The sequence below is a fragment of the Pseudophryne corroboree genome, chromosome 1 (assembly GCF_028390025.1).
Source record: "Pseudophryne corroboree isolate aPseCor3 chromosome 1, aPseCor3.hap2, whole genome shotgun sequence".
Lineage (NCBI taxonomy): Eukaryota > Metazoa > Chordata > Amphibia > Anura > Myobatrachidae > Pseudophryne > Pseudophryne corroboree.
Genome location: NC_086444.1, coordinates 56,032,030 through 56,049,599, shown reverse-complemented (window position 1 = coordinate 56,049,599; position 17,570 = coordinate 56,032,030). Strand labels below are relative to the sequence as shown.

Below are 17,570 nucleotides of genomic sequence, written 5' to 3'. Positions count from 1 at the left end.
CACATCCCTTTAAAAATGTTTTTTCCTCAATTTTTGTACCTGTACAAGGAGTAAGTAATATGCATTTATATCAGTTCCATGGCCCCATTATTTCACTGGCATAAATACAACTGGAAGCCCCCGTGCAACCACGATCAATATGGGGACTTTCAAATTGGCCAGATGACGTGGTCAAGAGTGTGTCTTGTTGGCCTGCACCGCGTATTGTGGGCACTTTTACTGGCTATATTCCCCAAATGTAGAGGGGTAAGTCCTTTCCAGGCCGTAACTAGGGTGATCACGTACTGACCTCCACCGCATCCTCCCACAGCTCCCGTCTGTAGACACACTAACCGGGTGAGTGGGAGTGGTTGAATGGAAACTGTCTGTAACTGGGCAGGTCTGCGTGAGTTGGGGACAATGGTTTATGTTTATCAGTAGTGGGGCTTATGCGCATTCATATTTGATGGAGAAAAAACGTTGGGCCTAATTCAGAGCTGATCGCAGCAGCAAATTTGTTAGCAGTTGGGCAAAACCATGTGCATTGTGGGGGAGGGGCAGATATAACATGTGCAGAGAGAGTTAGATTTGGGTGGGGTGTGTTCAAACTGAAATCTAAATTGCAGTGTAAAAATAAAGCAGCCAGTATTTACCCTGCACAGAAACAATATAACCCACCCAAATCTAACTCTCTCTGCACATGTTACATCTGCCACACCTGCAGTGCACATGGTTTTGCCCAACTGCTAACAAATTTGCTGCTACAATCAACTCTGAATTACCCCCTTTGTCCTATATTGGTGTGGTTGTATGTAGAGGACAGGTCAGCTTTCAATATACCTTTTATGTGGAGTTTACTTACCTATTCCTTACCCTATGGCAGCCATTTACTTAGGGCAGAGGTTCTCAAACTCAGTCCTCAATGCACCCCAACGGTCCAGGTTTTAGGTATTTCCACGGCTCAGCACAGATGATTAAATCAAACTGACTGAGGTGCTAATTAAATCACCTGTGGCCAAGCATGGATAAACTTAAAACCTACACCGCTGGGGTGCCTTGAGGACCGTATTGGAGAACCTCTGACTTAGGGTATAACTTCCTATTACCCTTATGGAACAGATGTTCTAATCCTATTTACATAAAAGGCATACTGCACCCTTCCCCCATCTCTAGTCTCAAATTTCTGGTGATTACGAGTTTTTACAAAAAACATTTGAGCACTAAGGTCACAGCTGTATCCAACTGTGAAAAGAGATATTTCCCAAATTGCAAACACAAGAGGGTTGGCCGACAGGGAATAGTCAGAAATCGAAAATTACAATAAGAGAAATAACAATATATCTTTTCTTGGTCATCCCATGTCAACTTACTACTGTGTGGCGTAGTTTGTAAGGGGCACTACTACTGTGTGGCGTAGTTTGTAAGGGGCACTACTACTGTGTGCCGTAATGTGTAAGGGGCACTACTACTGTGTGGCGTAGCTTGTAAGGGGCACTACTACTGTGTGCCGTAACGTGTAAGGGGCACTACTACTGTGTGGCGTAGCTTGTAAGGGGCACTACTACTGTGTGGCGTAGCTTGTAAGGGGCACTACTACTGTGTGCCGTAATGTGTAAGGGGCACTACTACTGTGTGGCGTAGCTTGTAAGGGGCACTACTACTGTGTGCCGTAACGTGTAAGGGGCACTACTACTGTGTGGCGTAGCTTGTAAGGGGCACTACTACTGTGTGCTGTAATGTGTAAGGGGCACTACTACTGTGTGCCGTAGCTTGTAAGGGGCACTACTACTGTGTGCCGTAACGTGTAAGGGGCACTACTACTGTGTGGCGTAGCTTGTAAGGGGCACTACTACTGTGTGCCGTAATGTGTAAGGGGCACTACTACTGTGTGCCGTAGCTTGTAAGGGGCACTACTACTGTGTGCCGTAATGTGTAAGGGGCACTACTACTGTGTGCCGTAACGTGTAAGGGGCACTACTACTGTGTGGCGTAGCTTGTAAGGGGCACTACTACTGTGTGCCGTAACGTGTAAGGGGCACTACTACTGTGTGCCGTAACGTGTAAGGGGCACTACTACCGTGTGCCGTAACGTGTAAGGGGCACTACTACTGTGTGGCGTAACGTGTAAGGGGCACTACTACTGTGTGCCGTAACGTGTAAGGGGCACTACTACTGTGTGGCGTAGCTTGTAAGGGGCACTACTACTGTGTGCCGTAACGTGTAAGGGGCACTACTACGGTGTGGTGTAACATGAATTGGGGGTACTGTTGAGTGGCCGCACCTCATGCCCCCTTTGGTGCCTCAAAAGGGGGGGGGGGCAATGCTCGTTCCGGCACAGTGCACCAAAATGTCTAATTATGGCTCCAAGTCCTTTAAGAAGAAAAAAATGACTCTCTTATGCTGTATATGGTGTTCCAGAATATAAAACTTACATACATTTGTAAAAATAAAACCTGGAGGTTATTTTTTCTATATATAAAGCAATATATATCTGGGTCTGCTGGTCCCTACTGTACTGGAGGTTTACATTTATCACAATGATCACGTGTAACTATGAATAATCAGAATGTTCATACACAAACACCTGAAAGCTCCACAAACTGCAATGATCCAGTCGCTGACAAATCCTATATTTTATATATGGTAGTAGTAAATTTCATAGTAGATTTAGAATAATAAAACCACTCCAAAGCAATGTTTATTATTTCAGCATAAACGACACACAACTAGACGTTGCTTATGTGGTTTGCGGAGATCTTTCAGCCTTATGTTTGATTTATTTATTAAATAAAACCTTATTTACATCTATTTTATGCTACACCGTTATCACATAGGAATACAACGTCTTTCTCAGCGCTATCAGAGTATCGACCAATTCTAAATTCCAGTGCCTTTTTTTTTTTCTTCTTTTTTTTTGCAAGGTGGCTTTTATCTTTCCTTTACATCTCACTTAGTTTTAGATTGTTTTCACACCTATTAGATTATTTGGAGACTTCTTATTCCATGGCTTATAATATGGGCATTTAGGTTCTGCTTCCAGCAGAATTCAGAGGTTGGAATCCACAACCAAGTCCAAGAACACCCCGAGCTGAGGTTTTTCCTGATATTGCTGCGTTTTTTCAGCTGTACTTGTTGTCTTGCATGTATCAGCGCTTTCATCAAAAGAACATGAAACGGAGCCTGGGATGGCAGGGATTCACTCCTTCCCCATTGTACTCCTATCACATCTGCTTGTCGAGAGCCATCTAAACATCCTTTGGCCAAAGTGGGGTGAGGAGTCAACACAAGATGACTTTTGATCATTGCACGATAAGAAAATCTCCCCCCCAAAAAATATATATAAAAGGTGGGCATTGGACATGCAAAGTGACCCCCTTCGTCATGCTCTGTAGGCAAGTTTTAGGCAATTAACTCCTGCGGTGACACAGAGGCCACTAATGGAATTCTTTCACAAGCGCAGTCACTATGCAAGGGACGATAATCAAGTACTTCTTGAAAGACACAGGCTGAGGCTTTGTTCAATAATTCCTTGTCATTTCTGTGTGCCAGCGATGAGATGCCATTAATCTTATCTGGTTGGCACAACTCGGGAGAAGTTTGACTTAGACTATGGTAAACTATTTTAAAGTTTAAGCACATAAAAGGTGGGAGGAACAGCGGCCAACGGAACCTTCTTGCTCTGCTAAGTATTTCCGCAGGGAACCGTCACCAGGAAGGTAATGTACAGCGCAACAACGCATAAACAGAATGCTAACTGCAGAATACATAAACCCTAATGTTTCACCTATGAATTATGTACAGTGCATGCAATATTAGCAACAAAAAGGTTTTTTGATAAACACATGGGACAACTTTGTGTTTTCGGCAAACATTAGCCTGTTCCCTGCCAGCTATATATCCCAGGCTTGCAAAGACGAAACCTTTCAGCCAGTCTCTTTCCCAAAGCACCTGCAAGTAGCAAAACAAGGACGCAAGTCCTGGGTACCCAAAACTGCCAAATGCAAAACAACGGTCATGTATAAATCACGATACCGCCGACATTGAAATATCATCTATAAAACGAATAGGATCCCAGTTGGCTACTACACGCAGTTACTACAATATATCAAGTGCAGACAGACTTAGTCTATTGCTGAGAAGATCAAATAGATGACGACAGCAAAAAAAATAAAAATAAGAATTTACAGCACAAAATGAGCAAAACACATCACTATATAACACAAATGTATTTATTTGTACACAAAAAAATGCCAGTTACTTGTTAATGTAAAACAAATCAATGATAATAATTGTACTAATTTTTTAGTAGCCAAACCAGCGGATGTCAACCTCTTCATTTGTATCTAACCATGTCACTCACCATACAAAACTAACACTAGTTGTGTCATTGATAAGTATTTTGTCTCTTGTACATAAAAACTATTTCCTCCTAAACCAATTGCTTTTTTATATGATTTCTCCAAGGGTTCTCGTACATTCTGAAATAAATACATGTAATAGTGTGTGTGTGTGTGTGTGTGTGTGTTACATACATACACACACATATATATATATATATATATATATATATATATATATTATATTATATTATATTATATATCTTTTCATACGCATATACACACACACACATCCGAGACTAAAGCAGGTATGCTAACCATTACTAATTGGAAAGATGTGTGAAGTATTGAACAGATGTCACGAGAGTGCGTGAATCAGACAAAGCCTACGGAAAAAAAAAAAAATCTCCCATTTTTCCATTTTATTTTCAAGTTTCGCTGACTTAGAAGTAGAAGACACATTCAATTGAAATTAAGCTAAAATGTGGATTATATTTTTTACACCCCCCCCCCCCCCCCCAAAAAAAAAAGTATTTGTTAGTTATGCCGCACTTGGCTCACATTTTCTTTTAAATCAGGAAAACAAAAAGTAACAACACAACCACACGTGAAAAAAAAAAAACAAAATAAAAAGTTAATTTTATTTTTTTTGCCAAAAGAAAAAAAAGCAAGCCAGTGATACAATAGGAGCAGAACATATAATATTATATTATATATATATACACACACACAAACAAAATGACAATAGCTCCAGAGACTGTGGAAATATATCTTAAGAGTTTAGATCAACAACATGTGTGTATTTTGAAATGCAGGCGGGAGGGAAGGTTTTTTAGCTGAAATAATTTCTCTGCAAGGCTGGAACGCTGAACACCTGCAAACATCAAACACAAACTGCTGTTTCTTTACTAGACTGGAGAAGAAAAAAAAAAAGAAAAGAAAAAGGAGGCTTTTATGTGAAAAATGTTTCATGGGAATGTGGAGACTATGACTCAAGTTACGTCCAAGTCGTTTATGGGAGATGGTCAGAGGAGAAGTGAAAGAGCCTGGTAGAGCACAAGCCACTTTCTAGGTGTAGTGGGGACGACGCTAGCTGGGAAGCAGCACAAATTTGAAATATTGCTGCGCACTGCGAAATCTGCACACAAGAGTTTTTGTTGCAATACTGTCCATGGGTTTCAAACGCAAATTATTTCTAGAACATAAAAAATAAAAAATAAATACCCTTAAGAGCAGCAGCTTACATAAAGCGGACATCTGTTCCTGTCCAATTCTACACACACACACACTCACAGTCATATAATCCTGTACTCTTGACTTCTCCACTGCACCTGCCCAATAAGAAAGGGTGGAGAATGAATTCTTTCATCTGTCCGTTAACACATTAGGTAATGATGGCCTTAAACATCCAAGATTCCAGCATGGAGCTAGCTGCTTGTATTATTGTGTGTGGGTATCGGTCCAAGCTCTATAAACATGCAATAGCATAGAACGCTGATGTCTATTACACCTGTCTATACTGTGATATTATATGTGCATATAAATAGTCATATGCAAGCAGCCCTTTTAGCTGAAAAGTGCAAACAAAACTCTTGTAATGTGAATCAGAATCAGTCATCTAATACAACACTGGCTACGGCTATTGTCTGTGTTGCATCACAGGCCCGGATCGGGGGAGCAACAACTACACAACTTAATCACCATTGCAGAACTAGGCACAAAATAATGACATTCAAAATAACACTGCGGTAATACAACATAAACACTGTTACAACTGGCTCCTGTATAGATATTGTGATCAGCGGTTGTATGCATTGTCGTGTGTGTGTGTGTGTGTGTGTGTATATATATATATATATATATATATATATATTTAACTCACAAACCAAGCAAAAGTTAGCAGAACTATCACACCCTAAGCACAATTAAAAACACTGATTACAATAGCTATATGTGCTTTTAAAATAGATTGAAGTAACTCTTATATCCACAGGATACATTCAACAAATAAACATCAGCATTTAAATAAATAGATGAATAAAAAGTGACACTGGCAATACCATCTCTGCCTATAATGCTTACAGAAAAGCCCAAAATACTGTAAATAAACCAACAAAAGAGGGGGGGGGGAATAAATCCCCCAGTATAAAATACTCAGAGGGGGTGAAAGCTGCTGGGGTGTTTGCTATGAAGTTTGAAACTGAATAAAAAGCATGAAAGTCCATGTATCCTTTTGCTGATAGTATTCAATCCCATGATTGCAAATTATGACCTGCATATACCACTATCTACAGGGCACATACCAGTGCCAGTCATTGTAAAACATTGCAGCTGTTACATTGAGGAGTCAGTTATTTTGTGTGTCACATCCAAAATCCTTTTGCAAATGAGGGGCTGGAATATATGTATTTTTTTGGAAATAGAGAAGGGTTATATGTGCATAGTCTTTCGCCCAGAGCCATGGTTTGTCATATAGACTGCAGCCAGCCATTTAGGTATCTCTGGCACTAGAATCCAATCTATGCTTGACTGTGCCAAATTCACTGACACAGGTCCTGATCACTGACGTCTCCTTCTACCGACTATCAATGAGCACTGACAAATGGTAAAAACTACTTACAGAGAGAAAGAAAACAAACGCCAGTGTTACAATGGAACAACAATATAGCATAATGCTCAAATGAGTAAATGTGTGTCTGTGTGTGTGTAGTTAATGTGATCCAGAAAACCTTTTTAACAAGACAGAACCCAGTGAATATACACGTCACACCTTGACCAAATAGCCAACCACAAAATTTCAAATAATTGTCTCAATACAGAACAGCAGCAATTGTAATTTAAAACATGTTTTACATACTTGGGCCAGTAAAATGTCCACTTGCCAAAGACGTTGGTCCATTTTTCCCACTGCTGACAGGAGGGGAAAACATCTGAAACAAACAGAGCAGGATGAGTTTAAAATAAGTTGGCAGTCCCTCTGTACAATCAATACAATAGTGTACCAAATTAAATTAAATATATAATAAAAAATGTATATTCTGGGCAGTTTTTACTCAAACTTTGCCATTGTTCCAGTTTTTTTTTTATTTATTTTTTAGCTGATTTGTCATCCATATTACGAGGGGTAAAAACATAAAAAAAAAAAAAAAAAAAAAAAAATACAAAATGAAGAAAATGAAATAAAATAATAATGAAATAAAAAAAAGCCAAACCTTCACTAAAGCTGCAGCAATTTCCATGTCATGAATGACTGTAACACAATGTAAACATCAAGTGCCACCTGCACTAAACAAAGCACCTAATCCGACAAACACAAGTCACAATTTCTGCAAAAAGATTTTTTTTTATTTTTTTAAAATTATTTAGATTCTAATTGGTTTGTGTTATTCTACGTGTCTGGTGGATACGCACCTTCCCAGAGTCACGGATGCAGATAGAAAAAAATTCTAACAAATGAAAAAGTACAAGAGGAGAGAGGCTGAAATGTGCCTGGGGCTGATATCCTGTCCAAACTTCCGAAAGCCATCTCTTAGGGAGGAAATTCTTTCACATAGGCAAATAAGCCTGGGGTCTGAGGTACTATGCAAATCTACAATTGAATGTTACATGCATGCAATAGCTTAGCTGTACACTAATATATATATATATATATATATATATATATATATATATATATATATATATATATATATATATATATATATATATATATTAGTACTGGATTCTTATACAGCTGCAGGCAGTAGTTCTAAACATTTGGGACACTGCTGGAACCCAGAAATAAAATATAATATGAAAATACAGACATTCTCTCTCTTCATCTTCACCCCCCATGTAAAAACAAAGACAAAACAAGTATATGAGAACACTGCAAGATGCCACCTGGGGAAAAGCATTTTGCTTGGTAATTACAAGAGATCAGCTCTGGTCCCCTACACGGAAAGACAAGCGAGTTTCCTTCTATGCGAGTGCCAAAGAAGGGGAAGAGACAGCGAGAGAGCTGCGAGGGATGGGAAACCGTCCAGGACTGACAGGACTCTGCAAACACTACAAGCTGGAGGCACAGTACAAATAATCATAATAATAATAATAATATAAAGATAAAATAACAGTGCAAAATAAAACACAAACAGAAAATTAAAAGAATGAAAATAAATAGAGGAAAAGAAAACAAAACACACAAAAAATAAACAAAAGAGCTACAGCATATTTACCATGGACATCCGATGGCAACTAGTCTGGTAAGAGAGTATGTTTTATTTTGTTACATTGTTGCCGCAGCTCAGCTAGTGGGACTGTTACAGTGTTGCAGCAACAGCTCAGCAAGGGGGACTGTTACATTGTTGCAGTAGCTCAGCAAGGGGGACTGTTACATTGTTGCAGTAGCTCAGCAAGGGGGACTGTTACATTGTTGCAGTAGCTCAGCAAGGGGGACTGTTACATTGTTGCAGTAGCTCAGCAAGGGGGGACTGTTGCTGGAGGGACTGTTACATTGTTGCCGCAGCTGGAGGGGCCGTTACATTAGTTGCCGCAGCCAGTGGGACTGTTGCTGGAGTTGTTACATTGTTGCAGTGTGTGTGATTGCACCGTGGCTCCTTACCGCACTGAAATCCAGTAAATCACTCAGCTCTTTGTCCGTCCCTAAGGCAGCCATTCGCTGGTGGTGATTCATTTTAGGAAAAGGACACAGGCACCTAGGAACATGGGGGGGCAGTCACTGGGCCTGTGCATCAGGAAGGGGTTAACCATAAAAAAAAAAAAAAAGGAAGAAGAAGAAAAAGCAGAGGAGGGGAGAAGAGCTGGGAAAAGCAGAACTATTCGGGGTACCCAATCCCAGAGCTGTTTTTGGGGCTGCATTCGGCACGGCAGTGCCCGCTGCTCAGTCCCCTCCCCTCCAGCGCTGGGCTCGGGTGGGCATGGCTACTTACGGCTGGCAAGGGGGCGAGTGTGGGGCGACTCCTCCTCCGCAGCTCCCTCCTGCCCGGTGTGATTGGTGCCAGGCTCCGGCACAGACAATAGGGGGGGAGCAAAGTGGGACAAGTCCCCCCCCCCTCTTTCCTCTTCTTCCAAACTTCCCAAGTCAGTGGGGTATGTCCACCTGCCCCGAGTTCAGGGCGAGCAGCTATTCCAGTAGCGACAGACGCAGAGACTCCAGCGACAGACGCAGCGACAGCGGAGCGAGCGCGCGTCCTCTCCCCCTGGCTCAGTGTGTGCTGTGTGCAGGCATCAGCGGGCTGTGAGTGAGGCTGGGAGTGGAGGAGGAGGGTGAGGGGGAGGTGGGAGTGGAGGCAGGGAGGAAGGGAGGGGAGGAAAGGAGGAGGGGGGGTGTGGTGACCACCCCCCCTCCCATCCCCAGCTATCAGGATGCTGCTGGAGTGGACACACATCCCCTGCCCCTTGGAGGCTGGAGGCATGCAATCTCCAACCCTGCTCCTGCCTGGACCACTCTCGCTGCCGCTGCTATCCCTGGAGCTCGGAGAAGGACCAAGTCCAGCAGCTCTCACCTCCTGCTGGCACCAAGTTCCCTAGGCTGGCTGTGTTTGGGGGGTATAGAGAGGGGTCCTGCACTGCATGGGGCTGGGGGTTTATTGCGGGTTGGCTAAGGGTACTGTGGCTCTAGCAGCACCTGCAATAGGCTAAGTCAACCTGGGACTCTCAGGCTGCTGTGGAACCAGAAGTCCCAGTGAGCCTGACAACTGGAGAGCCACAAGTTGCCTTTCTTGGATCATTCTGCAGAGGAAACCGCTTCCATTCACAAAACTTCTCTCTAGGCTGCTGTCACTCTGTCCCAGTGTGGCCTCCCTCCCCGGGGCTGCAGGATTCACCCTTTCCATGCCACATGGCTCGCAGATTGTGTTTTGTTGTGTGTCCCTTTTGTCACTGCTGCAGGAAGAGAAAATGCATTTGTGTTTCATATATTTACGTGTGTGTGTGTGTGTGTGTGTGTGTGTGTGTGTGTGTACAGTACACACACACACTATACAAAGAGGTGGAGGAAGTAAGATGGCACAGGAAAGACACAGCCTCTTTTAGACACCTGCAGCCAATAAATCCTTGCTAGGAGCCTGCTGCTTTAACCCCCTGGCTGCCAAAATCTCTTACTAATTACTGAAAGAAAACAATCTTTGGCAGATTTTTTCTCTGTCATTACACACATACAGCAGACTATACAGGAATAGCTCCAGCTTCCATACAAATACATCCGTGTGCATGATCCTAATCCGCACTCTTCCGGAGACTGTCACTCGCTTTCCTGACCCCCACCCTGGCTATCAAGTGGGCAGTGATAATGCCAGCCTGGCAGGTGATCATGAGTTGGGGGGGGGGGGGGGGGGGTGTCACACACAGGGGGCAGGTGATCATGACTTAGGGTCACATATTGGGCGAGGGGGCTTCTATAAGAACAGGTGCCAGTGACAGTATTGTGCTTTACCTATAGAAAGAATGCAAACCATTGCTGTTATTCTCTACTCTGTTCCAGTGAGTTACACTTCCAGCATTTGTGCACTGAGGGGGCAGATTTATTAAGCTCGGTGAAGTGATAAAGTGGAAGGTGATAACGCACCAGCCAATCAGATCCTAACTTCCATGTTACAGGCTGGGTTTGAAAAATGACAGTTAGGATCTGATTGGCTGGTCCTTTATCACCTTCCACTTTATCACTTCACCAGGCTTAATAAATCTGCCCCTAATTCTCACAAGTGACTGTCACTGAGGGATAATACAGGGAACAAAAGATTTCATGGCACTTACAGCTACCTATTGTACAGCGCTACTACTGTATGTCTGTTGTTCCTGACAGAAGGCTTGGAAAGAGTACATTATGAATATTCGGGATCCTATCCCTTTAAATTGGAGAATCCAGGGCAAAAGTTTGCTCATAAAATCCACTTGATAATCCTTCAGGACTCTAAATAATGTTTAATGGGGATCTATCTCGGCTTGTCCGATTCATTTCAGTGCCCCTATAGTCTGAGATACAGGGAAATGAGAATGTTTACATACCCCTGTATCCGTGCCTATTTCCCCATAGAATGTAAGCTTTGCGAGCAGGGCCCTCTTGCCTCTTTATTACCAGTTTATTTGTTACCAGTTGTTCATATAGCACTTTACACAGAATATTTGGCATTCACATCAGTCCCTGCCCCAGTGGTGGTTACACTCTGTGGGCCTTATTCAGGTTTGTTATCAAACCAAAAACGCAAGCAAAAGGGCAAAACCATGCTGCACTGCAGGTGGGGCAGATGTAAAGTGCAGAGAGCGTTAAGGTGTGTACACACTAGATCAGAGGTTCTCAAACTCGGTCCTCAGGGGCACACACAGTGCATGTTTTGCAGGTAACCCAGCAGGTGCACAGGTGAATTAATTACTCACTGACACATTTTAAAAGGTCCACAGGTGGAGATAATTATTTCACTTGCGATTCTGTGAGGAGACCTGCAAAACATGCACTGTGTGTGCCCCCGAGGATCGAGTTTGAGAACCTCTGCACTAGATGATATTGAGTACAATGTGCCCGATATAGACACATCGTTCATGATATCGTCTAGTGTGTATGCACTATGATGCGGGCTCCCGCGTGCTGTCAGTGACATAGGGGGTCATTCCGAGTTGTTCGCTCGCTGCCGATTTTCGTAGTGCAGCGTTTAAGTGAAAAAATGGCAAAAATGTGCATGCGCTACATACTTTCACACAAAACTTTGTAGATTTACACAAGCTCGAGCGACATTTTTTCATCGCTCGAGTGATCGTAGTGTGATTGACAGGAAAGGGGCGTTTCTGGGTGGTAACTGGCCATTTTCAGGGAGTGTGCTAAAAAACGCAGGCGTGCCAGGAGAAATGGGGGAGTGGCTGGCCTAACACAGGGCATGTTTGTGACGTCAAACCAGGAACTAAACGGACTGAGCTGATCGCAATCTAGGAGTAGGTCTGGAGCTACTCAGAAAGTGCAAGGAATTATTTAGTAGCAATTCTACTAATCTTTCGTTCGCTATTCTGCTAACCTAAGATACACTCCCAGAGGACGGCGGCCTAGCGTTTGCACTGCTGCTAAAAGCTGCTAGCGAGCGAACAACTCGGAATGACCCCCAATATCGCATGTTGGACCCGAGTACAGGTCCAACAGGCGATATTGGCAGCAAAGGCCACGCTGCCAAATGCAGTACTTCCCCCACTCCCCCCGCCGTTGTTAGTCATCAGCAAGTGGGTATGCATTTGCCAATGCTGGCTTTCGTTGCTGACGACATCACACCATTTGCGATGTCGCCGTAGTGTGTACATAGCCTTAGATTTGGATGAGGGTGTGTTCAAACTGAACTATATATAACCCTCCCAAATCTCTCTGCACCTCATACATCTGCCCCACCTGCAGTGCAACATGGTTTTGCCCACTTGCTAACAAACCTGATTAGCCCCCTATATTCCCTACCACATGTACACACACACATTCACACTAGGGATCATTTTGTTGGGTGCCTAGGGGTACATTGTGTACACTGTGAGAGGAAACCGGAGCACCCAGATAAAACTCACACAAGCACAGGGAGAATATGCAAACTCCACACAGTTAGGGCCATGGTGGGAATCGAACCCATGACCTCTGTGCTGTGAGGCAGTAATGCTAACCATTACACCATCCGTGTTGCCTATTTTCTGTCTGTTATTCCGATCTTATTAATGTTTTGTTCCCAATTGTGGCACAATGCTGGCACTATATAGGTAAATGTTAATAATAATATGGCCCCATACCAAAAGTACCATACAATTTGTAATGGGAAGTGCCTGATATGTGATATTGGGGCATATTCAGAAGAGATGCCCAGAGAATAGAATAAATTCATCCACACCTGTCACCCTGATCAGTCATCCTACTGTTTCTGCATTTCACACTTATTTTCCAAATGCAATAACCAGGGCTGAATTCATGGAAAGGAGGTGAAGCCCTGGCTCTTGCAATGAAGAAACAAATGGAGGAAGGATAAAAATAAAACAGGTATTCCAACACTGTGAAAAGGATTTATGTTGTACAATATCTAGGCCCACTGAGTTTGTTTTGAAAGATCCTTCTGATACAAAATCCTTAAAAAGAAGTCCTATAATACTACAAGTAACCTACGGGACTACAATCCCCAGCATGACCTGTCAGGTGATAGTTGTATCACCGCAGCTGCCTGAGAGCCGCAGGTAGCTGCGGCCAGCTCTCACAACAGCAGAAGCTGCAGACACCTCAGCAGCTTCCAGATCCTACAATGTTAACACTGTCCCTCAGTTCCAGGCTACTTCCCCTGAAAAAAGTATTTGGAGGGTCATTAGACAGCAATTGCCCTGCCCTCCAGAGTGTTCAGACACTCAGTCATCTAGAGGGCCATCTGCGTCATCTCTGTGGAAGCTCATTAATCCGTTTTCCTTGGTTAACTTCCAGAGGAAGCAGACACCAGGGACACCACATACCTATGCCTACATCAGGGTAAGGAGCAGTCTACAGCGAGTAAGTATGAAGTTATTATACATCACAAGCCCTTACTTAGGTGGCACAGGTGTATGGCCGTGCGTGTGGTTGGTGCATGTCACCTGCCTCTCTGTATTTTACTGATAAATGGTTCATGAATTTATGGCAGTGATCGGGGTGATGTCAAATGTGCCTCACGTGAACAATGTCCAGGGTTATTGGAGTATTACATAGCACAGTATTATTTATTACCAGTTACTTACATAGCGCACACATATTCCGCAGCGCTGTACAGAGAATATTTGCCCATTCACATCAACCCCTGCCCCAGTGGAGCTTACAATCTATATTCCCTATCACATGTACACACAGACACACATTCACTAGGGTTAATTTTGTTGGGAACCAATTAACCTACCAGTATATATTTTGGGATTGTGGGAGGAAACCGGAGTACCCGGAGGAAACCCACGCAAGTATGGGGAGAATATACAAACTCCACACAGGTAGAGCCATGGTGGGAATTGAACCCATGACCTCAGTGCTGTGAGGCAGTAATGCTAACCATCACACCATGGTGGTCATTCGGACTTGATCGCTAGCTGCATTCGTTCGCTATGCAGCGATGAGGCAAAAAATGGCACTTCTGCACATGTGTATGCGGCGCAATGCGCACGCGTGACGTACTATTACAACGAACAGTGTAGTTTTACACAGGGTCTAGCGAAGCTTTTCAGTCGCACTGCTGGCCGCAGAGTGATTGACATGAAGTGGGCGTTTCTGGGTGACAACTGACCGTTTTCAGGGAGTGTTCAGAAAAATGCAGGTGTGCCAGGTAAAACGCAGGCGTGGCTGGGAGAGCGCAGGGCGTGTTCGTGACGTCAAAACAGGAACTGAACAGTCTGAAGTGATCACAAGCGCTGAGTAGGTTTAGATCTACTCTGAAACTGCACAAGAAAACTTTGCCGCCGCTCTGCGATCCTTTCGTTCGCACTTCTGCTAAGCTAAAATACACTCCCAGTGGGCGGCGGCATAGCGTTTGCACGGCTGCTAAAAACTGCTAGCGAGCGAACAACTCGGAATGACCCCCCATGTTCGGCTCGTGGGCTCTCTGCATTTCATATCTCACCATGCCATGGATATACATAGAGGAATTGTCCTTCCGGACTTATTGGAGGACTCTGACAGTCCAATTTCTTTTCCATAATCAGCGTATACATTACACACTGCAGAGTTGATGTATAGTTACTCACTGTAAATCTAGTAATTCATTGCTGATCAGCATCATAAGGGAGGGAATATGTCTCGCTAATAGAATGGGAGTGGAGCATTGGGTCGACAGTAAATAGGTCGGCAGTCATTAGGTTTACCACTATTGGTCGACAGTGACTAGGTCGAAACGGTCATTAGGTCGAAATGGAAATGTCAACATGGAAAAAGGTCGACATGATTTATTTACATTTTTGGGGTGTCGTTTTCTTCGTAAAAAAGTGACCGGGAACCAAAATTGGTGCACCGCGTCCCCTCGTATGGCTCGCCATGCTTTGCGCAAGGTGCCTCGTTCCACTACCGCTGCGCTCGGCACAGGTGACTATTCCCAATCGTAGTCCACAAGGACCGTAAAGTATTAAAAAGTAAAAAAAATGGGTGGGAAAAATGGGAAAAACTCAGGTTGACCTTTTCCATGTGGCCCTAATGACCGTGTCGATCTAATGCACATCGACCAATAGTGATTGACCTAATGAGTGTCGACCTAAGTGTTGTCGACCTAAAGACCGGATACCAATAGAATGCCTACTGTTATATATTGAATTAAGAGATTCATACATATGGGCCGATGCTTAGATTAATTTGGAAGGAAGGAGGGACGGGAGTTGGGCCTGATTCCAGTTATCACGGGTGTTCAGTAGCAGCTTTGCTTCACTGGTGTGAACATCGGACATCTGAGTAACCTGAGCCAGGAAATCTGCCTCAAAAGACACAGATCGTGACCGTGGTTTTGTACAATGCTGTCCGGCGCCACCCCCTACTCACCCCCAAATGGTGCTGCGGCTCAGGGGACACTGCGTGTGATGACACAGGACCCGTTCTGCGCTTGTGCAGTGCACCTAGCATTAGATTTGTACAAACCCGAGTCAGGTTCCATGTTAGATTATCATTAAGGTGCATTTAACATGTTGTTCATATCTTAATATACAAATACAGTAACTGAGAAGGTTTTTTATTAATCTCACTCTACGCCTGGCGTTTGTACACAGAAGCATAAAACTCTACATCCAGTGGTGCTGAGAGAGGGGGGAGAGGGTACAAATTACCTGGGCCCAGGTCTGATGAAGGGGCCCAGTGAGGGTCCAGTAGGGGCCCAGGCCCCTCCCCCTTACCTGGCAGCAGCAGATGCAGCTCTTCTCCTCAGCCCAGCACACGCCGCTGTGTATTGGGCAGCAGTGTGGCCATGGAGGTGCTTAAAATACAATTTTTTTTCAGTATTTTTTTCGAAGGGTACATGAACACACCTCCTGTGATTAGGCCACGCCCCTTGAAAAGTACCTGGGCCCAGCCCAGCTCTCGACTGCCCTGTCTACATCTGTCCTATAGTTACGACTGACTGCAATTTCTAGCGATTTTACAGGTTAACCTGAAATTCTTCCTCCGTCCTAAACTCCTAACGTCCCTATTTTTCAATATTGGGCAAAAAAATTATAATTCAGTTTATTCTGTATGTCTGATGGAATTGTCGCTCACTTTTCATACACTTTAGGCTTGGTCTTAGGTCACCCATCGGCAACTATGGGGCTGTTTTAGAGGCGGACACTATTTAGATTTTTTGCGCAGTTGGCCGATGTTTAATGATCTGCGAGTATACAGATCTGGGAATGTGAAGCCGCTCGCGGTGCTCCAAAAACTGCAGCAGGATTGACACGCAGCTTGCGTTTTGGGACAGTGACAATGCAGGGACGTGCAGTGTGTCTTGTGAGTGCTGAAGCCAGTGGCTGAGTCCTCGGATGCAGCTTCACTGGCCCGGCAGTATGATTTGGGTGGATCCAATGTTGCTTCATCGGATGCAGCAGCAGCAGATCACAGAAGCCAGCAGTGGGCGCTTTTTTTTTACTTAAGGTGCCTCCTGCCGCTTTAGCATAATTTTTCACAGCCGCTGCGTACAAAGCCACAGCGGCTGTACTATAGCATATAACTATGAATCTGCCACTATAACAGCTTGCAATAAACCAAGCAATGAGGGTAATATAGGCCCTCATTCCGAGTTGTTCGCTCGCAAGCTGCTTTTAGCAGCTTTGCACACGCTAAGCCGCCGCCTACTGGGAGTGAATCTTAGCTTATTAAAATTGCGAACGAAAGGTTCTCAAAATTGCGAAAAGACTTCTCTGTGCAGTTTCTGAGTAGCTCGAGACTTACTCTCCCAGTGCGATCAGTTCAGTGCTTGTCGTTCCTGGTTTGACGTCACAAACACACCCAGCGTTCGCCCAGCCACTCCCGCGTTTTTCCCAGAAACGGTAGCGTTTTTTCGCACACACCCATAAAACGGCCAGTTTCCGCCCAGAAACACCCACTTCCTGTCAATCGCATTACGATCACCAGAACGAAGAAAAAACCTTGTAATGCCGTGAGTAAAATACCTAACTGCATAGCAAATTTACTTGGCGCAGTCGCACTGCGGACATTGCGCATTAGCGACTAATCGCTCCGTTGCGAGAAAAAAATAACGAACTAACAACTCGGAATGACCCCAATAATGCAGTGCGATTTACTCAAATAGTATCCTGCAATTTTTTTGATGAGTTTCAATCCGC

General features: G+C 44.0%; 1 protein-coding gene across 10 annotated transcripts in view; it reads right to left on the bottom strand.

The window, feature by feature from the left end:
* Positions 1-9,572, bottom strand: part of TCF4 (transcription factor 4) — a 611,629-nt gene extending 602,057 nt beyond the window's left edge. For 3 of the 10 annotated variants that reach the window (XM_063959782.1, XM_063959837.1, XM_063959800.1), the window contains exons 1-2: positions 8,917-9,211; positions 7,174-7,246 (exon numbers count right to left, since the gene is read on the bottom strand). In XM_063959782.1, coding sequence (XP_063815852.1) covers positions 7,174-7,246; positions 8,917-8,988 — 145 coding nt within the window. In that variant the 5' untranslated portion in view covers positions 8,989-9,211. Of the gene's footprint in view, positions 1-7,173; positions 7,247-8,198; positions 8,218-8,530; positions 8,888-8,916; positions 9,212-9,244 lie in introns of those variants that run through there. The other 7 variants (XM_063959791.1, XM_063959846.1, XM_063959822.1 and 4 more) reach the window with 6 other exon arrangements.
* Positions 9,573-17,570: the final 7,998 nt, after the last annotated feature.